Source organism: Parambassis ranga, chromosome 15 (assembly GCF_900634625.1).
Source record: "Parambassis ranga chromosome 15, fParRan2.1, whole genome shotgun sequence".
Lineage (NCBI taxonomy): Eukaryota > Metazoa > Chordata > Actinopteri > Ambassidae > Parambassis > Parambassis ranga.
In genome coordinates this window covers 19,151,691-19,177,049 of record NC_041035.1, presented here as the reverse complement: position 1 = coordinate 19,177,049, position 25,359 = coordinate 19,151,691, and the positions used below count along the sequence as shown (strand labels likewise).

General features: G+C 40.4%; 1 protein-coding gene across 4 annotated transcripts; it reads right to left on the bottom strand.

Annotated features, from left to right (window-relative positions):
• Positions 1-444: 444 nt before the first annotated feature.
• On the bottom strand, positions 445-25,340 carry pik3ap1 (phosphoinositide-3-kinase adaptor protein 1). Of its 4 annotated transcripts, none has more exons than XM_028423958.1 (19): positions 25,124-25,340; positions 21,879-21,969; positions 21,664-21,763; positions 7,237-7,650; positions 6,520-6,773; positions 6,239-6,383; positions 5,999-6,141; positions 5,749-5,911; positions 5,427-5,623; positions 5,162-5,339; positions 5,007-5,069; positions 4,656-4,919; positions 4,516-4,572; positions 3,894-4,087; positions 3,746-3,818; positions 3,459-3,626; positions 2,817-2,887; positions 2,246-2,346; positions 445-1,072 (listed from the first exon to the last, which is right to left on the bottom strand). In XM_028423958.1, the coding sequence occupies exons 3-19, from the start codon at positions 21,725-21,727 to the stop codon at positions 955-957; spliced, it is 2,667 nt and encodes an 888-aa protein (XP_028279759.1). In that variant the 5' UTR covers positions 21,728-21,763; positions 21,879-21,969; positions 25,124-25,340; the 3' UTR covers positions 445-954. The 4 variants fall into 4 exon arrangements, with proteins under 4 accessions (XP_028279759.1, XP_028279760.1, XP_028279761.1 ...); XM_028423959.1 differs by having other exon boundaries at positions 5,779-5,911; XM_028423960.1 differs by lacking the exons at positions 21,664-21,763; positions 21,879-21,969; positions 25,124-25,340 and adding an exon at positions 8,468-8,679.
• Between the last annotated feature and the right edge of the window lie 19 nt (positions 25,341-25,359).

The window sequence follows — 25,359 nt, the reverse complement described above, 5'->3', positions numbered from 1 at the left end:
ACCTAGTAAACTAGGATGAGGCATATTCACAGTTTAGTTTGTAAGAATAAAAATCAGGGATCTACACCGTGAATTAAAAAAATAGTAAACATGAATTACCTAACATGTCTTCAGAACTGGGCTGTTTGTTACTATTGATTTTACTTTGAAAGTTGTGACCAGACGTCCAAACTGGCCACAGTCTTACACACTTTGTTCACATTCTCCATCTCCTAATAAAAAAAAATAAAACAACCTTCTGAGGGAACAGTTTTAGCAGCCAAGTTTCAAATATATTAATAACTGTGAAGTCATTTCAAGAGGCTGCTGTATAATGGAGGAAGGTTTCACATAATAAAATATCAGTTCACTTTTACAGAATGACACAAAATATGCAGGACTTAAAGTGACCAAAGCACAACAAATAAGCCAAAAGGCAATAGAGCAAGCTACAGTAGGTACAAGTTTAAAAACGTAACCTAATTCTCATACTTTATTTTGAAAAATTCAGAAATTACATAGAGATACACAACAGAACTGACTACCTGGAGGTATTTCCTTAAAGTTATTTGACAAGTACGTCCCTAAGATTACACTATACAAATATTGATCCTGTACAAATATCCCAGGCAAATGTCTGTAAGAGTGTATAGAGGTTTAAGGCAAACATTTGGTTTTATTAAGACATGTAATAACTATGACACATTTTTAAATATTTCACATTTATTTCAACTTTTTACACAAAAACACCATCATATATAAGTATCACACACACACACACACACACACACACACACACACACAATCAAGTACTACAGCATTACTCTGGTGCATAAAATTAATAAAAAGAAAAGGTGAATATTATTATTTTTCTCTGTTCATGTTGGTCTACAGATGTAAACACCGCCTCCTCCTCCACCGCACATAAAAACAACCCATCACTCTGAACACAGACGAAGTGAAGATATGCGGCCATCACCGCAAGCGTCGAGGTACGATGGGAGGTGCTATCTCTGTTTGCCTGTAAGAGGGTCTTTGAGGAAGTGCTCGTGTCGGGCAGGATATGTAGCGCTCATGCACCATCTCTGGCACCCTTTAGGGGAAACACACCATTAATGTGCCGCAAGTTTATCACCTCGGAAGCAGCAGCAAACAGACAGCAAAGGGTGGGACTTTTTTTAACTAGTTATCAAAAGAAGAAGTAACAATGACTCCAGACAGTTCTTCATAAAGCACACTGTGACTTTATAAGATTGTAGAATTGGTGTGTTGAGATGTTTGTTTGCGCAGCAACACAGGATATTTATTTTATCACAGATGCTACAAACTAAATATTATTTTTCAAAAACATGTGAATTTAGCAGCTAACGTGTACATTTATGGACATTTTTCAAGCAGACATCCTGGGGCAACTATACAGAAAGCAACAAAGAGCTCTGACTGTGGTTTGAGGTTTATTGAGTAATCTAAAGGTCATAAAAACGATCCATTTTCTCACATGTTGAATAGCACTAGTCAGCTCACAAACACAGACTACCAGTGGAATTACTTTTCCTCCATGGAGAATATTTTTTGTGTTGATTTGTATTAGAGCTCATACACACTTTCTCATCAGATAGTAAAAAAAGAAAGTCTTGATAAGATCTTGCAGTGGCCTTAAATTAGAACAAACCCACATATAACACTTTAACCGCACTATATACAGCACCTCAGACAGTCTTCCACAGTGTAGGCGCTGCTGAACTCTCCATTATCATAAAACTGCACTCAGTAAATGTCAGTCTGCACTAAAACCTAAATAGGATGAGTTTTAAACTTTGCAGTTTGAGTAGTATGTCGTGAAGATTTTAACACACAAAGGTTTTTTTAACAACAAAACATACAGAACTGTTTCAGAATTAAATTATTATTAAAATAATAATATAGAAATATGTGTCCAACAGCTGAATATAGAACAGTCTGTCAGAGTTTCTACCTGACGTGCAGTAGTACACGCTCTAAACAGACTACATGTTCAGTTACAGAAATTCACACAGTTATTATAGTCAATCAGACAAACCACTTCTACACCACTTCGCTTTCTTTTTAAAAGCTTCGCAGCTCTCTCACCGTTTGCATACGGAAGATATTTTTACCCTCACACCTTAATCACTTTCACAGCTGCGAACCATTGGTGGGTAAATATTTCCTCTTTATTGTTTTATTGTCTCTTTTCCTATCACACTGATCTATATGCGACGCAACACATTAGTTGCATCGTTCTTACCTTTCTGGGATCCGCGGAGGAATCCTGGGTGGAGGAATGAGGGGTGCAGCATCAGATGGCCGCGGAGGTCGTGGTGGAGGAGGCAGATTTTCTACTGCTTCCTTTAAAAAAAAAAGAAAAGTATACGTGAACAACCCTTAAAAATATGTTTTTTTCACTAATATTGACTCAGTTAATTGATTACTTGATCCAAAGGATCACAGTTTGTTTTGATAATAAATATTTCAATTACTTTCTACACAAACACCTTTTATAGATCAAAACACATCATATCATAAAATTCATTAATTTATGTCGATACAAGACATTTACAGTAAGAGCTGGAGCTTCACACTGTTCTTTAACGTGTGCAGGTAAAACCACGGCTCTGAGTAGACCCTGTTTAGTGATTTCTGAGAAACCATACAGGCTTCCTACAGTCCTGCAGTTTCACTGTCAAATACAAGTGGATATGCAGTGCAGAGGTCAAAGGTTAGACAGCATAACAAGAAGAGGTTAAACTGTTGGACCACCCTCTTTGCTTAATAAGGAAGTAAAGCTCGAGATAACTGTAATAATAACGAGGGCATACCTCGAAGTCGGGCTCTGTCCCGCTGCTGTAGCTGAAGGTGCTGTGTGTGCTGAGTCTGTTGCTTTCTGTACCTGTTGTAAAGAAGACAGACAATAGGGAAACTGCTGCAGTCAGGTTTCTCTAAGATTTCATCTACCTCGCTCACACAGAATCAGGGCACTTTCGTGGCAGCAGGTTTGTAAGTTAAAGGTAGGGTAGGAGATTTCACTTGCACTTTTTGTTAAATTAGTGTAACTTCTCTTTACAATCCGATAGCAACCGATTAGTTCGGCAGTTTCGCATTAAAACGAGGAATATGAATCATCTGTGGAAGCTATAAAACGCTAAAAACATCAGCCAATCCTCCGGGTGGACCCTGCGCGGAGTATTGGCTGGTTGTCACTCTCTTCCTGCTCTGTGCACCAGAGAGGTACGTGCATGATGGCCGAAGTCACAGACTCATCTTCAAGTAATGCGCGTCCATGTGATTGGGAGGCGTGGCTTCGGGGTGAGCTCAGAGAGAAAGGGGCGTGTGTTTACTTTCAAAATCTGGCTGACTCTCACTGAGTTTTCAAAATCTCTACCCTACCTTTAACACATCTGACAATTCAGTGGGTGATTAGACAAAGAAAAGAAAAAGAAAAAATAAGTGTGTAAACTCACTGGATGTGCTGGACGTGCTTCCCGTCTTCCAGCTGCCTCTCTGGATAACCTGAGGCGTTGGAGGGGGCGGAGCCATCATCCTGGGTGCCGACTCATACACAGCACACTCTAACGTCACACTGGAGCCCCAGTATATGTTCCTCTGCAGCGGAGCGCTTATCTCATAATCTAAGACCACACCAAAAACAAAACGTATTTGAAAACAACAGGATGTTATTTGCCATTCAGTGTAATCACTTCATAAAGATTCAGCATGGAGACACATCTTAGAGCTGCATTAATCCTACCGAGTTCCTTTCCTGACTTCTCTCTCTCTTTGTGGCGCCTGGTGATGCTGTCTCGTAATTTCTTCAGATTCTCCTTAAAAACAAAAAAGCACGTGTTAAAATGAACTGCTTGACAATCAGCCTGCCAGCCCACGGTTTTTGTACATACCTGCTGATAGCGTAAGGAGTTCGCCCTCCGGTCGTGATCAAACTGCCAGGCCTTGAACTCTTGGACGGCCTCGTCCACGGTGATTTCCCCCACTTTCACCCTCTCCTGCAGGGACACAAGCTGCCTCTGCCCGGGAGTTTTCATCCCAGCATAAGGGTCATGAGCCGGAATCGGAGGTTCCACCACAGGCCGAGCTGACGGGTTAGAAAAAAAAAAATGTTCTGAAATCCAATAACGTAAAAATAAAGCAACTGTTCCACAGAAATCTGATGTGGAAGCAGAACTAAGAACATCATCACACGACGTCAATGAAGCACTAATGCTTCCTTAATTTTCCTCCAGTGGAACATTCCAGGGCGTCACTATAGGTCAATGCTGTGCTCACACGGTGTAATGAAACACCTAATAACATTTAAGATGGCTGCATTCCATTCAGGTGGGCAATGAATCTGGTATTCTGTAGGTGTTGTATTTTTATTTTCATTTTTTAGGTTTCCTACATTATGTGAACCAGGGAACACATGTTTTTGGTCCTTTCTTATTGAGGCAGTACTCATCCAGTAAAGTTACAAAGAGCTTTACCTTAAATGTCAAATGCTGTAGTTAAACTGTGAACTTGTACCTGCAGGATATCCTGCCTCCATGGTTTGAGCCTGGGACATATCTTTATCTGAAAACACTGTCAAAAACATCAAGTTATCTACTTTTTCTTGAAGGACAGTTTTATGAGATATTAAATATGAAAACCAGACAGCACAATACCTCTAGAGATGTAGGTAACAGGCCTGTCAGACTCGAACTCAGGTCTGGGGATGGGGGCGGGTGGACGGTTCAGGATTTGGGAGTTATAGGTGCTGTTAGCATCCACGGTATCGTAGATGTCCTCTGGACAGATGTTGTACGGATCCTCCTCTTCCTCAGCTTGATCAACGTCATTGTGATGTGGTTGTGTGTTGTCGTTTTCCTCCTCTTCCTCACTTTTAGGTGGTGCGTCGTTGTCCGGGACTTCAATGGATTGTTGTTTTGCTGAACGCCACATGGACACCACGTTACACACCTCACATGTGACGGTACACGCTGATCTTTATGGTAAGTACTTTTTTGAATGCGTACCTTGGAAGAACTTCCTCAGCATGGCTTCCTCAGGGTTCTCATTTACAGCAGTCATCACCTCATCTTAAAAGAAAAAAAAAATCATCAGCACCTGCAACAATCCACGTTATAAAAAAAAACGTTTTAGAACTAAAGAAACTGAAGATGAATCTCACATAGGTCCTCGGCACATTCGGGGTCGATCCCTAGCATGGACTCGTATATATCCTCTGAACAACCCGAGTACTTCATCATGATATCTTGGGAGGTGTTTGACATCATCTCATATACCTCTGCACCATCGTCTGTGTTGATGGTGTCCTCAATGTGCGACTTGAGCATGTCTGCTGTTTCCTGGGTGAGTTCAAACACAAGAAGACGATGTTAATTACTGAACCCTATCAGTAATACACAGAAAGAACGCCTCCTAACTGGACTTACCACAAAATCATCCATGAACTGTCTGAGATCGCTAAAGCCGCTCTTTTCTGCCAGCGTGTTGGGGTAGTCTCCATGTTTGTTCATCACGCTGTAAGCCTGCAGAGCCCCAGGACACTGAAGGAGAATGGTGGTCAGCTTCTTGAGGCCGTATTTAGCAGCAAAATGGAGCAAAGTGGGAAGCTCCTCGTCCCGCTGACCTGAAGCGAGCAAAGCAAACACATACAGTTAATTAGATTACTGTACGCTGACTCCAAGAATCTGCCACAAAAAAAGCAGGTATTTCAGCGGTGGAACAAATCCACAGGGGTTAGACAGAGCGTACACAGGAAGTCTCGTAAGTACGGCAACCCACATGTTGACATGTTGTCTTCTTCAATCTGTTTGATTCCAAACAGCTGAAGACCGGTTGCAGGAATCCTGGATTTTATGGAGTCAGTTAGCATGCTGTCCAGTGATTCTGTTGCGTTGGATGTCAAGTTGAAGGCCTGGAAGTAAAAACAAGTAAAATACTCTAAAAAAAACCAAAAACAAACCTGCAGCAATACCACAAAGCGTCAAAGGTCTCGTCTCACCTGGCAGATGAAGTTCACAGGATCAGCAGCGTTTTCCAGATACCGACTGACTTCCCTCATAGGGGTGTAATATGTGACGGGCTTCAGTGTCACAGCTGATTGGTCAGTGTACAGAGTGAGTGACACCAGTCCAGCAGGCATGTCTACATTTAAAATGAATGTATTTTGATTTAGTGATAATAATTTCAGCGTAGTGATAAGTCAAACAGGAGTTTGAGGTGACTTCCTGTAGATACATACCAGGCGCATTAACACTTATTGTGTATTGATTCTCCACTGTGGCTGGCACCCTTATTGCAGTTTCGTTTTCAGATGAAAACTCCACCTCAGGTGCACTCTGATCATCTAGTTTGTGCACCAAAATGATAAAAAGGGTTTCCTGTTCCTTTAAAAAAAATTAAATGAAATGACATGTTGGTGATTTTTAAAATGTTTAAAGCTTTTGAAGATATAAACACATTTTATCAAACAAATGATCTGAGATCCATACAGAAGCTTCCAGTGTAAATATCCAGTCTTACCCCGCACCGGACTCTGCTGGGTTGAACAGTGAGGCAGGTGAACTGTGTGGGTGAGCCGACTTCCTCGACAGTTGAATTCTCCGCCGTGGGCTCCTCATCCTTCAGGACCGGTTCTTCTTGCACTTCTGATGCCACTTCCTCTGTCGCTTCAGGCGTGGGATCTTCTGTTAAAGAGGCGGCTGTGACGCTCGTTTCTGCTGCTGCTGCTGTAGCTGCAGAAGCTTCAATGTTCTGTTCAGCCTCCAGCCGCCAGCCTTTGAACAAAGACGTCAAAATCATCATGAGATGTGTGTTAGTTAAGCTGTATTCTATAGTTTTCATTTGTTCTTTGTCAAGATGGTTCAATGCTCTGTTTAAGCATAGTTGGTGACAGTTTCAGTTTGGTGTGGTTGTTTCTGAGGCTCAGCTCGTTATCACTCTAACACAGCAGAAGTAAACCTTCATTTATACTTTCTGCGAACATGAGTAGTGATGGTCTTCACAGAAACAGATTATTTTGATAAGGCAGGTTTCTGAGATCAAATGATTCATAAACTGTAACTGTGACTCTACTGTATCACTGTGTATTGTCCCTGAACATTATTATGTTACTATTAAAGGACCATATGTATTTGGGTGAAATGAGCCTTTAATTTCCTAACATTCTGCTGTTCTAGATTATTAGGGAAGATATAAACACAAATTTCAAATAACTAAATGTGATAAAATACTGCATACTCTCATCGACTGCTTCCAAAACCGTGGAAATGTAAACAGCAGGGTCATCCTCAGCATAGAGCTTCCTCCAGCTCGGCCAGTCTGTGAAACTCTCCGCCACTGCGTCCTCCTCTGTCACCCCACACAACAGCACCACCACCCTGTGCGGAGGATAAAGCAGTCTCTGAAGTGCCTCCTGCAGTTCTTGGTCACAGAGGATGTCCAGGAGCACTCCTGTGACGAGCACCACGATGCACTTGCAGCTTTGGAAGTATTCGAAGTTATATCCGTGGAGCTGATCGGCTGTGCTCAAAGCATACAGCAGAATGGACTGTTTGTGGAATTTTTGTGACGACTTCAAGATCTGCTGCAAGTACGTCGCCCATTCCTGCGCCTCGGCGGTGTGCAGAATCAACAGCTCATACTCGGAATTAGCTGGAAAACAGAGCACGCCACAGTATTATTAGCACGTACAGTGCATGTATACAAACAGTTACTGATGTGCAAAACCTGGAAAATAAGAATCATTAGTTCCTCTTAAACATTGCTGACCCAGGCTCATCATGAGTAAATGAATCACAGTCTTGCTTAAAAATTAAACTAATGATGTGACACTGGAGATATTGTGTGTTGGTGTTCAGGTTGCAGCAGGTTGTGTTTGTCGTGGAAATGCTCCACAAGGTAGCAGCTGTCCGGTGGCAGGAATGTCAAGGTGACTGTGGTTGGGGGAATGAATGTCGGATCTGTTTGATATTTCAGTGGCAGGGCCAACAGGGAGTTGTGCAAACATTGCCCCTGTGTCAACACTGGTCAGAGTAATTTAGTTTGACTCATTACAGTGTTTAATCAGGTCAAGTTCACCTCTGTACACGCTAACTGGGACAGAAACCCAACATGAGTATTCACTTTCATCACAGTTCCCACTAATGACAGGCCGGCGAGACTCAGCTTCTGTTTGTTCAATGGACGATAACATGACTGATTCTAATTAAGACGTGCGGGATATTCTAAATGAACTGACACGTAAACGTAACCACACTTTGGCTGAGATGTTCGCTTCCTCTTTTTAAGCTCAATACATTATTCTCAATGAAAGTTTAGTTACGGAGAATTCATATAAAATATCAAAACAAAGGATAAACTGCAGTAATCCATGTTCTTACTAATGACCTCCTGAACAATGACAGTCTTCTGTAAATGTGCATGTTGTTGCTGTATTTTTTAAAAAAAAGCTCTTCTGTGTCATATTCACCTGATTCAGTACTTGAGACTTGAGGTTCTTCCATGATTGCGACGCCTCAAAAATCCACAAAATTCACCCCACAAAAAGCATCATTTGCCCAAATAATTCCTTTTAAGTTTGCTGAAGCTCCTTCGCTCGTCAAGTAAAACTACATTAGCTTTCACCCCGCTGCTCAGCTGTATTAATAGCAACACTTAGTTTCCTGATTTTAGTGGCTCTGCCCCACTTCCTCAAACAGTTGAAGAAGTGAAAAAAAAGGCACCGCAGTCACATCAGAACGTGCAACATGGCTGCGATTTCAATTGTTTCTGGTTGTTTTCCATCAGTAGATTATTTACAATTAACATGAGAAGGAAGGAAAAGGCAAGCGGGCAAGCGTGCTGATTTTTTGAGATTAAGACAAAGTTTCCAGTCTTTTATGTGTAATGCTACGCTTTTATCTTCTCTGTTCTGTATAACTACACACACACACACACAAATACATTAATTCACCTGTTGTGTGCGTCACACGCTTCCTCCTTTTTTTTTACTTCCTTTATAAAGTACAGTGTGCGTGGACGGTTTCATAAACAAAGTGATACTGTAAGATTATAATCAAAATGTTAGCTTAAAAGTACAAATAAAAGTGATTCTGTCTTTAGTACAAAAGCTATGTGATCATATGCTGACAGAAAATACACACACACACTTTTCTGTGTTGAATGAGTCAGTGAATCATCAGATTGAATCATCTCAGTGGTGCAGCTATTACTCAGGACTGGAGCTTCTCATGAACTTCTCTTCTAACACAACCACAGCAAACTTTAAGATCTTACTGCACCGCGCTTACACAGCCACAAGAGGGCAGAAGACACTTACTCAGTGAGAGTGACTAGAAACGGAAGAAACCCGGCACTGCAAAGATGAAGGACCCAGATCATGAGTGAGAGGATTTTAGACAAGTTAAGATGCAGATACATCATTTAGTTTGTAAAACACACACATTATATTTTAAGAGGTGCAACAATGGCAGCAAGGACAGTGATAGTGTTTATAATCTCAATCCTCCAATAGCTTCAAGATTAAGAAACCTTTATTAGTCCCACAATGGGGAAATTGCATAGAGTCATTGAGGGTAAATTTTCCTGGCAGACCTTGGACCCACTTAACCAATTAAGAAAGTGTGTTAAACAACAGTAAACACAAGGCAATCATGAGTGATTATAATGAGAACAGAGGAACATTTTCACCAAACGTCCAGACACACATGATAAAATCAAAGCTCTCTATGTGGTTTACAGATCCAACTTTTTGTTTAGTTGCAAAATCACTTGTCAAGAGTCACCTGTCAACCATGAAATCAATTGACATAGCTCCGCCTCCCTCCACAGACACAGTTAGTTTTGTTTCTGCTTTAACCCCTCTCTAACGTTGCAGACCTTGTAATGGCCGCAGCAAAAGTTCACCCTCTGACTTCTGAAGCTGCCTGTGAAGAGCAGGGTGATCCATGACCCGTCTTTAAGTACAATTTCCTGTAGAAAAAGAATCCCCTAATTTCTTCTAAATCTGCCATTAGCTATCATAAGCATGACCGGCCCGTTACCTTTTGTTTGGGCTCCCTTGAAACCTCTATCTATTAGGTGGCTCAAACCAAATCCCTCCAGCCTGAGTTTAATAAGAGAATATTTTTGCTTCTATATTTTAACCTTGTTATCCAATATCCTGTCTTTGTAGTCCAGCACAGAGAGTCAACTCGGCCGGAGTGTGTGTGTGTGTGTGTGTGTGTGTGTCAGTTCAGAAAACAGAAAACCTGACATCCTGCTTCTTGTAGCACAAAAGTTCAGGGACAAACTAACAGTTTTGCACTACAGACCAACACAGCCACTGCTTTTAAGTTTCCGTACGCCAACAGCAGATATTAGCTGAACTATTTAACAAAAAACTGCACGCCTGTGGTCATTTATTTTTTCCAGGAATAATATCATCCTGTGCTGATGTGTCATGGAATCTCTTCTGTAACTAACAAACGTTTGTTACAAAAATTTGTAACAATTTTTTTTAATAACATCTCATCAACATAATGTTCCTCCTGAATAAAAAGTTTGTATGAAAACAAATCTGAAGAAATGAAGTCACTGAGCACTCGGAGGCAGGAAGCTGTAACAGAGGGGCAGCAGAGCACTGCACATCTAATATTGCCGACATAATGGTCGTGTTACCGTCTCGCTTACTGTACTTCCCCATCCCGGGAAAGGCTCTACCTCATATCAGCCCTGCCTCTAAGGATGTTTGGGAGACTTTTTAAAAGTGGAGGAAACTAGAAACAAAGCTGGGCCCAGGGATCCTGAAATGGAAAACTGAAATGGGGAAAGGGTTTCTAGCTGAAATGTTATTTGGATGATAGCCTGCATAAGAAAAGGAACTGTGTTTGGTTTCTCATTGAGAGTCACCAGCAGGGCTCATTGTGATAAGAAAATAAGTCTAATGTTACCTGATCTGGTATAATGTGGACCAATTACCACTCCATTGCACTTCATTACAGGACGGTAATAGGGCCGGGGGTCAGTGCTTGAGATGGAGTGGCAGAGGAAAATTGAGTCGTCATTGATAATATGATAAAAACTGACAGTGAGAGGCCCCTCCAACAAATTATTGAAATTTACAGTTGATAGGGAAACACTATAACCTCATTTGGTAAGCAGCTGGCAAGCACTTGTACAAAGCAGGTCCTTCAACACAATGAGAGGCTTATGGAGGGAGAGAAATCCAAAACTATCACAGAATAGTTTTAGGCTCCTGCTCATCGGCTTCTGGCTCTGAGTGTGCATATATTCAGCTTATAGAAATATCTACATCACACACACAGTGGACAGTATGTCCCTTTCTTCAAACAGGTGCATACTTTGTGTAGAATGACACAACCCCAGTTACAACAATAACATTCAGACGAAAAAAGAAAATCCAGTCTGGTCAACATTATTTTCATTCTTAGTGTTTCTAGTAGCGGCGGAACAGAGAAGGTTAACAGAACAGAAATCTCACTTTCTGTACGCCTCTGTGTTTTAGGAAACGGTATGGAAACCATTTGTTTGCCTGAGTTAAAGTCGCTCCATTTGAGGTCCCCTGAATAAATAAATCAAATAAACCACCGTCAGACATACGTTTTCAATCCATCAAGGTAATCAGATTCTGTTTACCTGAATGGGAACTATTCTAAAATGTTATTAAAAACTTAAATGGAGTTTAGGTGTGGAATAACTAGGCACAGGAAATGATGAGCAAACAGCAGGATAAGATTCCAATTACTATTAAACAAGCATTGCATTGACTAGTAAAGAGGAAAATAGCTTTGACATTTTCCACAGCCGGAGCTCCCACCTGACAGGCTTTGTCGAGGGGAGAGCACGGAAAATTCAATTCATAAGCGTTTAGACATGAGGTGGTAAAAGCTTCCTCCTGAAATATTACCGAAACGGTCCGTTTTCAATTACGTGACCAGTGCTTCACAAATAGATACTTTAAAAATTGAATTATTGTTTATGATATTAAATTGTGTATATATCCTTATCAATGGGATCAATATGTGTAAAGAAACAGGCTCCGTCAGTGCTTTTCAGCCTCATTTTCCAAAGGACGTCGCACTATGTCCTGACATTATGAATTCAACGGGGCCACAAAGTCATTACCTTGTACTGAAGAAAACATAATTTGCGAATCATTTAGAGGACCAGTTAAGCTTATCGCTCATATCTAAATAGGCAATATATTGAATGCATGCTTCATTGATCAAAACTGTTGTGGAGCAACTTATCAAGCAGCATCTTTAACTACTATTTAAAGATCATTTTGCTTCCATCTACAGTCTCCACTCAGCTGAAATCACTTCGACATGATAAGACAGTCAATTTGGATGTCAGCTGCGGCTACAGTAATCACACTGGCCACCAGATAAGTGTGACTTTATTTATTTATATGAAGCCCCGTGCGTGTCTAGTGGAAGATAATAGTTTCATTTTTCCAGAGAAAGTTTGCCAGCTAAACCTCATTGTGGCGCAAATATGACAGATTTCAGCTTCATTAGGATTCATCGGGCTGACAACGACGAATTCATAAGATGAATCCAGCAACGTGCAGATTCCATGAATATCTTTACTCTACTCGCCTTGTAGTGACTTAAATGTGTGTCGCACAACTTGAGATTTACAGATCGCGGGTGACACTGAGGGAATAAAGATGAGGGGGTCCAAGGAAAGCTACTTCATGTGCAACAAAAAAAGGAACATTTACTACATTTTTTAAAGAACATTTCTTTTTAAATTAAACAAAAATCTAAGTTAGAGGGAAGGTTTTGTTAGTGATTTGTTAAGATTTAAGGGTTAATGTAAAAAACACTTCCTAAACTGAGAGAAAATAGGTTTTAACATCTTTTAGAATGTCATTAAATCCACAAGTTTGTGCTTTTTTGAGTGGTTTTTAATTCTTAAGTATCACAGATTACAATAAAAAATCTAATTTGCATGTGTGAATGACAATATATCATGTTTTTCTTTGGAAATGTTGTTCAATTTTTTCATTTATTATAGCAAACATTGCCCAAAAGTAATATACAACATGAATAAATAATAAAAAAGTGGTTGTTGTGACATCATCTGCTCCTTTTGCTCATGTTTTCCCTCACTGCGGCCTATTTAAAATATTGGATTCTTCAGTTAGCATCACCCTTTGCGGTGGATTTTTCATGATAGCATCTGTGTGTGTCCTGTGAGACACACATCAGTGACTCCCGTTGTTTTGCTTAGTTGGCACAAAGCCTGGTTGGACTGCTTGTCCAAGTTAGTAAAAGTAACATTAAGAGATAGAATTTAGTAAAAAAAAAAAAGTTTCTGATCCTGCTGCTTGGCTACAGTTAAAGGGAGTTAAAGCAGTATTATTGAAGGATTAGGGAATATTAGGAATATTTCTGCTCTGACTGTGTGCAGTGGAGGGTGACAGGAGTGATGAGGCAGTCAGACAGCAAAGGTCATGAACCAGGAGCACAGGGCAACGCTAGACAAATGTTAATTAAATGCAGATTTGATGATGAAACTGACAGGAATTTGGGTTAAGAAGCTCCTTTCAGAAAGTGTCAAAAGGTTTTCTCGCAGATGCAGTGTGAACAGCCCATAAATGGATCTTTTCTGTGGGCTTTTTTTTTTTTTTTAATATCACCAAACCAGATTCCTCCTGGGACTGAAGGCTTTCAGCAAGTCACCTGAGGGGGGTTCATAACGTGCTACATGCAGAGGAACTGTGAAAGGGGACACTAAGAAGGTTTAATTTTGAAAATTAAAGTGCATACTTACAAAGATATTGCATTACAGAGCCCTGTAGTACCAGGACGGTGTGCACTTCCTCACTACGACACCAGAGGTCAGAGTTTCACTACAAATACTGTGAAAGACTTTAATCCACAGCTGCTGTATGCCAGACATGCACTATTCATCGTTATCATAGAGGCCAATGCCTGAAAGATGTCTGCTGAAATAAGTTTGCCTAAAACATCATTACAAATCCAATTAATACTGTCATTAAACTAGATGAAAAGAGTGACAACATTGTACGGTTTAAGATTCTTTTAAATTACAAAAGGCTGGCACTGTAGCAGGTAGCAGTGTAATTTGTCAGAGCAGGTAAAAACGTAGATGCTATCGAGGAAGGTACTGCTATGGGCTTTACTGTTTACTCCTTCAGCTGCGTTACACTCATTATCAGAGTGATTAAAAAGGTGGACTGTGTTTAGCTGGAGAGCAGGACTCTGTTTTACAGGTTACTCAACACTTAATTCAACAGTGGGCTGTTCATAACAGCACACAAATACAACATGGCACCCTCCATGCCTGTCGTTAAACTTAAATGTGTGCTTTGAATAAAATCACATGGTTCAAGGTTATTGCAATGACACAGTATTTTTGACATTTATAGTATTTCTGGATGAAATATGTCTTAATGTAATTTTTAATTTGAAATATTTGAACATCATGTTTGTTATTTTTGCTGTCATAAAATAAGTAATAAATCCTGAAATGAGCAGACCTCTGTGTGTGTCAGATGTATAGTTACAGAGAAACATAATGCGGATGTGAGAGTCGGTCTGAGACAACGTCCAGTCAAGTCAGGAATTCCAGTTCCTGCATGAAAATGTGCTAAAATTAAAACACGGGCTGATTTTTAAAGGTATCAACATGATAGAAAACAGATCAATTTGGTCCAGTGACAGCCAGAGAGCAGGACATAAATACCCACAGGAGAGCATTTGTATTCCATTAAAACGAATCTGTTGTCTGGTTTAGCCGTCAGAAAACGTCCTCCTATCTGACACGCCACCCCCATTCTCTCCTCCGTCATTGACGACATTGACTCTGAGAGGATTACAGGGTAAATCAATAAACACCATCGCTTCATGAATGAGCACAAGTCTCTCAGTGCACTGATACCTTCACACCAGGTTAGACCTATGAACCTCCAGTGATACCAATCCACAGTGGGATCTCCAGGGCCTGTTCTCTAACAGTTCAGATTAGATGTCACCACGCTTAACAAAGAGAAGACACCTCACTGCTCTGCAGCACAAATCCACCATTGTGTTGGCTCAAATCATGAGGTGAGCATCGGCCTCTCATGTTAAAGCAGGAAGAGACATCAATGTCAATGTTATCTAACCCACAAAAAAAAAAAAATAAGAGTCGGCGTCGTCGTTATGATGTCTCTTTCTCCTTTAATAAGCTCTCCATCTTCACATGTATCCCTGTTAGGAGCCTCCGTGCTCATACTATACTTTAAATGAATGCCTCCAACTGGGTATTCTTTACTTCCTGCAACTTTAGCAACTTAATATTTTGGAAAGTAGATCTCTTAACTTTTTTAGCAAATGGCACGGGACAAGGAGAAGCAAGACTGCCGACCAGACAGACGAGCGTTCCACTCTCCAGCTCTTAACAAGCATAGTAATACATCAGTCAAAAGCAATAATTTTACTATTAATGAAATTCCAATTTGCCTTCAGTGCATTTCACGTTGACATTTTCCACATTGCAACAGTGCTTTGATAAAGTTTTTAAAATGCAAAAACGCATCTAAGAGGCTAAAGACCAGCCCGGGTGTCAGCGTGCCTGGCAGAGGACTATGGTACTTAATTTTTATCGCCATGTGCCCGGGGCATTGGAAGCCTGAATGTTAACATTGGCTCCATTTTCATTATCATCATATGATTATGGATTTTACTGCATTTAGCTGATAATACAACTAGGAGCTCACCTTAAAAGAAGTTGCTGGAAGGTTTCATTTCTGCCCAAATGAAATTTTCATTTGACAAACAAGTATAATTAGGCTGCACTTCTTGTTCAGTGTCAGTCTGTTTTCTGATTGAACTTAGACCAATTTGCTGCCACTAAATGAGTTTGAATAATTTCCATTCTGAATGTCTCGGGGACATTAGCTTTAGGAGTGCTAAGTGGCAGCATGCTTTTTGAAGTTACTGATTATTTGATGCCACCCCTGTCTACCTATACGTTTTCTGAGCTTACTTCAAAGTTAACAAGGAGGAGGAGGAGAAGGAGGAGAGGGGGGAGAGGAAAAAAAAAAAAAAACGTCGCCTACCTCGGAGTACAATGAGAATTTAAAAGTGTTTTTGGCCAGGTCTGGGAGGCAAAGTGAAAATTACTTTAATAAGTGTGTAATACACTTCGTTAGCTTCAATGCTCTTTGCTTCTTCACTTTATTTCTTTCATGTGGCCACTTTTATTGTACTGAATGAGCGGATTTGTTTCTGTGGAAACTGTACACCTAATAACTAATATTGCAGTATCAGTTTCATTAAACCCGCTAATTATAAATTAATATTTCTGAATATTATGAATTATGAGCTGCTGCTGCTGCAGCTGTCTCTCTCTTACAGCCTCTCTTCCTCATGAAACATCCATTTCCCACAACTATAAATAAATCAGCAGATTACCTACTATTAACATCACTGTAAAACTCAAGCAGAAAAGTGGGGTTATTTGTATATATGTTACCCTAATGGATTTTGGTAGATGACCTAAAATCTGAGTAACAGCTATTTCAGTGGGGGTAATCCAGTCATACTTAAAAAAAAAACATAAACACCAACGTGAGGGACAACTGAAGCAGAGAATAAAACCAGTGAGGGCAAAAAAAAAAGGATCACAAATAAAGCTCAGTGTGGGATTGATGAGAGGGAATGGGGATTTTGACAATGTGATTAAGTAATGGTTTCAAAATATGGAAGTAAGGGTAAAAAAGGGGAATAATTTACTGAGTATAAGAGCTCTGCATGTCAGTAAAAGGCTGGAATTACATTTCATTACCATAAATAAGGAAAACCAAACTGTAGACTCAACCCCACATCCTCCAACGTCCTCTTAATGTTTCTTCTAGAACATCTTTTAACATTTCGGTCAGTCAGAATAAAGAAGAAGTGAACCTGTGTGACTGTCGTTAAATGTGCAGCAGCCATATATCAACATTTATTTAAAAAAAAAAAGCATGCTGAAGAACTCTGTGCCCAGAAACACAAGACGTGTTCTCCAAGTGGCACTAAATAACGCAGCCACACACAGAGCGGCGGTGGTTTACTGCTGAACTAACTCGACAAAGGGCCCAGAGACCACTACAAAGTGAAGATAATGCTGTGGAATCGACTCAGAATTACTGTGGAGAACATCTGTGATTTATTTGCCCTCTTTTTCCAAAGGATAGAAACAATTTCAAACTGTACCACAAGCTGACTCACACAACCATCCACTGCGGCTTCGTCCGCCCTCGAATCAATCGCTCACTGAAAAATCATTAGAGTGGAGGAAAAAAAAAAAAATCTTCAGCCTAATTTATAAACAAAGCCGGTACTGACTGAACAATGTTTCAACGGAAACAGACAGAAGCCAAAACATCATCATCTGGACTGCTCATAGTTGTATTTTCGTTTATCTTTATAATAATCAATCATACATAGGGTAAATATAATAGAATGATTTACACCAAAAGGAGTATTTTTCCTGCACTGTCACAAATCTTCATACATTATTCACATAAGAAAACCATTCATTATGTCCCATAAACCGAGGCTCTATGATCCCGTCATTATATGAATTCTGTGTCAAAACAAACTCTTAACACTGCAGTACCTGCAGAGCGCACAAAGTCATGGCGAAATTTTATGCATGAATTTCTGTCTCGTGTAATTCTATGCCAGAAAGTGTTGACTTACATCTGCCATAATGATTACCAGGAGCTCTACAGCAGTGCACACAGACAGGGCTTTCTTCTGTGCAGTCTCGAGATGTTGGTGCTCAGCAGAGACAAACCACACAACTAGAGTACTGCTCGTCACTTGGATAGAACTAAAACACACTGACACTGAGACACATCCCAGGCAGCAGCTCTGAAACCACGTCACACACATTTCAAACATCAGAATCAGGTAAATGCATTGGAAAGCAGCTAAATAGGCACATCACCTATCGTACTTAACTTTCATGTTACTTCTTATAGTAATAATGTAGTCATATTATCACCATATCACCATTTGCTCACTTGCTGCAGTGCAAACAAAAAGTTTTATAAGTAATTAGAAGAAGTTAGGGAGGATTTGTCTTGTCCCTTGTTAAGGATTTTCCAAAGATTAAATCTCTCTTAACCCACTCCACAAACACAAACAGCGATAAAGCCAAAATCAGATTTTGGGTATCTCCAGCCCACAGTTTGTATCCCCCATCCATAAGAAAGCTGCTTAGCTTTGGCAGCTAGCACGTATGTGAAATAGCTCCAGTGGTATCAGGGTGCTAGAACACAAACCGCTAACTGAGCTGCCGGGAGCACACACACACAAAAAAATAAATATAGGAAAGAAACTATGAAAATGATTTACAGCTATAATTACCCAACACCCCAAGATCCGACAGTTGAAGTAGCCTTTTCATCATTAATAGGGGAGTTGATCATATGTCATTGCTAGTGGGAGTTTACTGAAAATTCTCCCTCTATTCAGATCTATGGCTAAATCCCAGGTGAGTGACAGGTGCCAGCTACAGGGCTGTTAGGAGAGAGCGTTTGTTGATATAACCGTGTTTTCCTCTCTTTGAGCGACTGATCTGCAAAGGTACACATAAAGGCCCTCCTTCAGCAATGTACACAGAGCACTTCGAAAGGAGTACATAAAAATGCCTCTTCCCCCACCCCTCCCTGCAACATTAAACAGTGTGGAGGAGGAGGAGGAGGAGGAGGGAGGCAGGGGGGGGGGGACTCAAACAAATACTGGAGAGTGGCAAGTTTGCATTTGCCCATACCAACAAGCTCCTATCTCATTAACAAACCGCTGAAATAAAAGAGTGCTTTTTTGGCTCACAGCTATAAAAAAAATTATCATAGTGATGATGTTCCTCAGCCGTCAACAGAGCTGTGATAACGTTGTTTGATGATGACTTTCCCATGAATGTTAAGCAGCCGCCGCGGCAGAGGAAAGGAGCTTATCAGCGCCTAATGCCCATCTCTAATTCCTGCCCTTCTTGAACTAGCCATTTTCTAACAGCGTTAACTGTCAAATTTACATCCCGTCTTAATGCCACTAAAGAGTACGGGGGATGAAGAGTAAATGACAGCAGTGTAATGAGGAAGGCAAGGCATTCCTTCTCCCACTTCCTGTCTTTCTCTAAGCAGAAGGAGATTTCCACAATATGGGGGCTTTTTTTTTCTCCCCCCCCCCCCCCCCCCCCCCCCTACTCCTGTGCCATGATGCCGTGATGGAGAGCTTACCTGTGAACTGACTGGAGGTGTGTATGAGCTTAATTGGTAGTGGGCTCTTTGTGAAGGACCAAAAATAGAATTTACTGACAGTGTAGTACAGAGATTAACTCCAGTCTATCTAATAATAATAATAATAATAATAATAATAATAATAATAATAACAACGATAAACCAAATGGAGAGATGATTAAAAACACGGACCAATAACCAATCGTTCTAATAACATGGAACCCAGTTTACTGTTTGTCTGCTTTTCAAGAATATTTCATTTTCCCAACACAACAAAAAACAATGATCTACACTGTGATTTATTCAGCAATGATGCTGATTATTATGTTTCCATCACTGCAACAGGCTTTTTTTTTTCCAAGTTAAACATTCACATCCTCCTGTCAAAGGCCTACAACCTCATACCCCTCGTTACACGTTGCATTATTAGTCCTCGATGCTGAGCACACATAATGAAACAACACAAAGAATTACATTTTGATTCGGTACATTTGAACATGTGTTATCTGTGAACTGACCATTTTAATTCCAGGTTTCTAAATTGACAATTAAAAGTGCAGGGAGACAATCACTTCTGACATTCAAATGTACTAATAGAAAAACTGCCACTGTGAAAACAAATTGAATTTAAAATTGATAGCAGATGGCTGTTAAGATACTATATACACAGTATATGCATGTATTGTGTGTTAACACATATACAGTACGTAGTTCTGTGCATTACGATGTCATCTATCATTTGATCAAACAGAACTTATGAGTGAGTGTATTTTTCCCCCTTTGTATTTATGCAGAGTTATGCTCCCCTTTATGTAAATGGGACAAGTTGAAAGTTTTCTAATGTCTGCATGTAATTTAAGATGGCATTTAAGCCTCCTACCCTTGATGCTATCATCATAATTAATTCATCAGGTAATATTTCTCATTATTCTAATACATTATTTTATGTCAGGCTAAGTGATGAATAGCTATGAGGGCACACACACACACACACACACACACACACACGCTGCACGCAAAACACAACAGTGTGTAAGATACAGTAGACAGCTGGAAACTGTGGAAATGGAACATTTACAAATGAAACAATCAGTTGTAAAATGAAATGGAAAATGGTTGGACGGGCAATCAGTGAGGAGGAATTTGTATTTAATATTCAATCTTCATTCTCACACGGGAAAATTGGAATAAAGAAAAACAGAAGAAAAGGTTGTACCTTCCATCTGTGCTCCTATAATCAGCCATGCAAGTGAACCTATGAATATGTAGTCCATTTCATCTGAGGGGTCGGACTCTGGTAGGGCAGGCCAGCCGAGATTAAATCTCAGCTCATCTGATTGGACCGTACAAAGATTCAAACTGAGCTAATTTCATGCCGATCTGCTTGCCTCCAGTGAAACTATCCAAAAGGCAAGAGGCTATAATGATTCGGAAAGGAACAGACAACAGATAAATGGTGAAATGAAGTTGAAGGGCCTTCTTACCTTTGAGACCAAATATTCCAATTTAAATGTATCATTTTATCAGGGTGGGGTCCTCCAGATTAGGAGCTGTGAGATTACACCAATTACATGCCAAATATGGAGAATGAACTAGAAATGAACAGATGTTTTATGTGCTCCTGTTCGGCTTTGTGCTGTTCAGAGACGCACAGTTACAACCACAATTACATCTGCTACATATTCATGACAGATCTGCAATGACCATGAAGTGATTGAAGTCGAAACAGAGACGTAGACATCTCCATTCATGTCTTTGTAGACTGTGTTGAACACTTTGTCGCCTTGCACATGTTCCTTTGTGTTGTTTGTATAACTTCTTCTATTATTACCCCGTTCACACTGGGGAAAAAAATGTGGCTTAAGCAGGATTCGGCCGCATCCAGATCAATCCAGATGTGTTTTTTTCCGAGTGTGAACACCTCGAATCCGGCTGTATCCAGTTTGATTTCAATCCGGCTAGATCCACCCTCGAGAGGTGGATCTAGCCGGATTGGCTCAAATGTGGCTCCGGTGTGAACGCAAATGCTACTTCCGTTTAGCGATGTGCTACTTCCGGTTTACAGGGCGCGACACGGGACAAAAGAACCGCATGACGCATGCGCACACACGGTCCTACCGCGGCGTGAACGGACTCTGTATATTACGAGGCGCCACCTAGTGGTTTGGAGGACAACAAACATGCTGGATGAAGCCGGATTGAGTGCGGACACAAGTGTGTGCTAGCCAAATTTGAAAACGGGTCTGAACGCATCCAGCTTAAAGGCTGTCTGGGCTCAATCCTACTCTAGCTGGAATGACTTTCTCCAGTGTGAACGGGGCCCTAGTGCACTGTTGTCAAACACTCTTGGTTGAGCATTTCTGCTTATTTAAGTAAAATAATATATCAATATCAAACTCGGCGGTTCATATTTCGGTCACCTGACTCGGGCTGGATAAAGCAGGAAACACCCAGAGGACACAGCGCTGGTTTGCCTCCAGCCATTCCTCTGCTCCGCACTTTGCTGCAGTTGAGCTCTGCCTGTGGGCACAATAGATTTGACACAAGAGTGCTGATGAATCTCATCAGTTTAATGTGTTTATGCTTGCTAAGCCCTAAAAGCTTATTGCTGTTCAATGGAGTGCTACAAAGTTACCTAATTTCCCCCTGGTCGTCTCTCAGCACCGTGGCCTCTCTCTGGGTCTGCTGGCAACACAGACTCCCAATAACATGATGTGCTCTGCAACCTGTGGAAGACAGAAGGCACGCTGTGTCTCCCTGATTTGTGTTATCGAGCAGAGAATAGACCTTGACAGAAATACACTGAGCACAGATATTACTGTTTTTTTTCCACCTTAAATTCAGCCCATGACTGTCTCTCTTCCTCCACATTGATCCCTTTTTACAGCCTTTTCACAGTAAGTGCTTTAGTCTTATCTTCAGTGCCCCCACCTCGCCTGTCTCATATGCTAACCAACGAGGCTGGCTGCCTATATGACAGCTAACACCCAGTATTAATTAAAATGTCATGCCTCCAAATCAATATTGTAAAACAGTTCAAACACAACTCATCGCCACTGCTGTGATAAGTGCTTTTGGGTGACAGGTAAGTCCAAAGAAAGAGATGCAAGAGAATGGTGTGACGGAATTATCCAGAGAGAACATGTAACATTAAAATTTATGACCCCCCCTATGTGTTACTTCATCGCTCACAATTGCAAATTATCCACACTGTCATGATGTGTGCAGCGCTAAACTGACAGATCCATAAGTCAGCAGCAACAGGCCAGGCGCTTGATGCAAAAACTCTTTAGCCTCACACATCTGACTGCAATGCGTTAAAAGTGACTAATACACACTCATTTGGGAAGGAGGCTGTCGGAGAGGGGATTTATTGGTTCTTCCAAAATAGCTCCAATCCATCTGATTACGGTAACTCAGCTTTATTAGGACAGAAATACAAAAAAAGGATGCAGGTTATTACCTCACTACTTTCAGTCGAATCATGTGCGACGAGCCATAAGCTTTTGCTATGAGAAACTTTCCATGGAAAACTGAATAAAAGCGAGAACTGCAGCCATTTTTTTTTTTTGCAATATGCCAACGAATATGAGTGACAAATAGGGTTGATTGGAAACTTTGTGAGGCTGTACGTGTTCACACATGCTCAATGAAAGACAATGTTCAAAAGCAATGCTCAGGATATGGATAGAATGTGACAAATTCTGTCAGAGTAAATATGGTTTAATAAATGAATTAGCTTCATAAATAATGGCTGTAATGACATTTTAGGGGACAATAAGCCTAAGCGTTGTCAGGAAATAGTTGATGTATGAGTTTCATGCCTCAGCGGTTCCTCAAAATGAATAGGCTTGGGAAGATAGCAGGGGCCTGCAACCAGCCTATTTCCTCGAATTATCTACTTGTTGTCAATTTGCACAGTGGAATTACACATGCAAATTGAACTGCCTGCACAAACACCACTTGGAGATGATAAAAACAAATTAACAAAGGCTATAGAAGGAGGATTTATTTCACTGGCTAACCCAGGTCAAGCAATACATGTATTTTACGATTGTGTGTACCCAATTTTGGTGTAATTATATCAGCAAATTATTCTTTGTAATCTTATTATTTTCCCCAACCTTCTCCTTACACACATAATTAACTTCCTTCATATCCTCACACACACACACACAAAAAACCCAGCTTGGCTCTGCATCAGTGTAACACAGCGTAATCTGATTTAGGGTTCATTTTTTGTCACCTTCTTGAAACTGGCATTCAGAAGAAGGTGAGAGGTCAACAGTTTAGTGACACTGTTTAGAGTAACTGCTTGGTAAAAGAGCCGCCGATTCCGCATAGCAGAAGTCACAATGTTAAAATATATATAATCACCTCTTAACATCATCCCTCATACTGGGGAGGAAATTAAGAGTCCCCGGACCTCCACGTTTGCTATTAGATATCTCATTTACTTTGTACACACAGTGCTAATCTGCACTAATGAATTCTGCCACACCAAGCCAGATCGAGATGACTTAAAATTATTACCACTTCCACAGATATGCCTTTCCTCATTTGAGGCTCAATTTGGCTGGCTCGCAAAAACAGTCTGTCACAGTAAGATACTAATAATTAGGGTTTTAAGATGATTAGTTTATCTCTGTGCTCTTACAGTCCTGCCTCTTATCCACCATGGCCAAAACTTAATAAGAGGCTCTAAGTTTTAAACAGCCAACTCCAAATTACCAAGAAATGACAGAAATAATGAACTGGAGCATATGCCAGAGAGAGAGAGAGAGAGAGAGAGAGAGGTGGATGGTGGGAAAGCGGAGAGACATTAATTCAAGTGTGAAATAGAACACAAAGTCTAGTAATCAATAAGGAAATGATTCAGACCTGTAATGCCAAAATTGTTTAGTATTAGTGGGACTTTGTGACTCTCATTTACCTTCAGACGCTCATCGACTTGTCACACATGCAATTAAAGTCCTGATAATGCTGAGTGAGTGATACCAGTTAATGGTTGCATATTTCAGAGGATGAGATAGAGATTTTACATGTTCCAGATGACATTCAATATAGCGTAAGCTTTATAAGCCAACTTTAATATGCACTGCGTTTATCAAAACTCAGTAAACCTCTCATCTGAGGCTACAGGAAGGTCAAGGAGAGAGCAAGGTCTTACTTTACATGTGGGGCACAAGACAGGGCTGCATATCAGACCTCAATACTTCTAGAATCTAGAGGTTTTTAGAAAGTTTTAATCAACAAATATTCCCAATTTAAGAAGATACAATTAACATTTTTTTACAGGATTATATGAGATACATGATTGCTGAACCATCAAAATTACTTTTCTCTCCACTGATTAATCATTTTGGATCAAACTGTACCCATTTTAAACCTACTTTCAGTGTGTATGCTTATCAACCTTTTGGAAATTATAAGATGAAAATAAAGTCAGAGGGAAAAGTATTTTTCTACCAGAAAATTCTTTACTTTTCACCAAACTTATACAATTGCCCAGCCTTCCCCAGCCTGGCTCTACAGACCATTTAATATACAGACTGGTGTTATAGGTCTCACCTTTTATACTACATTTATATGGCACACAAAATCCAGGCTATAATTTATGTATATTATTGGCCCTGCAATAAGATGCAACCAAAAGAAAGCCTAATGTGAATGAGTGTGAAAGAGCAATTTAAGGCTAGATGCCTTTGCCAGCGCCCGGAGGCTATACAAGATTTGCATGCTAATCATTCTAATAATAATGTAATGCCCAGAGCACTCTGAGCAAATTGCGAACCATTGGTCATAGAAGGAAGCTTATCTCGCCGAGAACATGACACAAATATAGGTTAACATTTGAATGATTCCTGGTAATTCACAGACCTGTCAGCAGCCTGGTTCACCTCAATTAGAAATGGTCCACAGCGGCTTTCTCTTAACTTTTACTGCACTGTAAAAGGCTAGTTTACACTGCTGCAACTCTTAAAATGTGTTTAACGCTTCTTTTTCGGGGCTGAAAGGTCAAAATGTCCGAATAATTAAAGCATGAAAACGAGCTCTATTAGCCAAAATAACACGAAGTTAGCTTTAAAGTTGTTGAACGGTCCTCTAACTGTAAC

Bases quoted from the DNA above. Each gene is read 5' to 3' on its own strand.
- pik3ap1 (XM_028423958.1), bottom strand. From the start codon at position 21,727: ATGGCTGGAGGCAAACCAGCGCTGTGTCCTCTGGGTGTTTCCTGCTTT. The intron at 6,384-6,519 runs GTAAGACTGGAT...TTTTTTTTAAAG, and splicing joins CCAGCAGAGTCCGGTGCGGG to GAACAGGAAACCCTTTTTAT. The intron at 4,088-4,515 runs GTACAAGTTCAC...CTAACCCGTCAG, and splicing joins GGAGGCAGGATATCCTGCAG to CTCGGCCTGTGGTGGAACCT.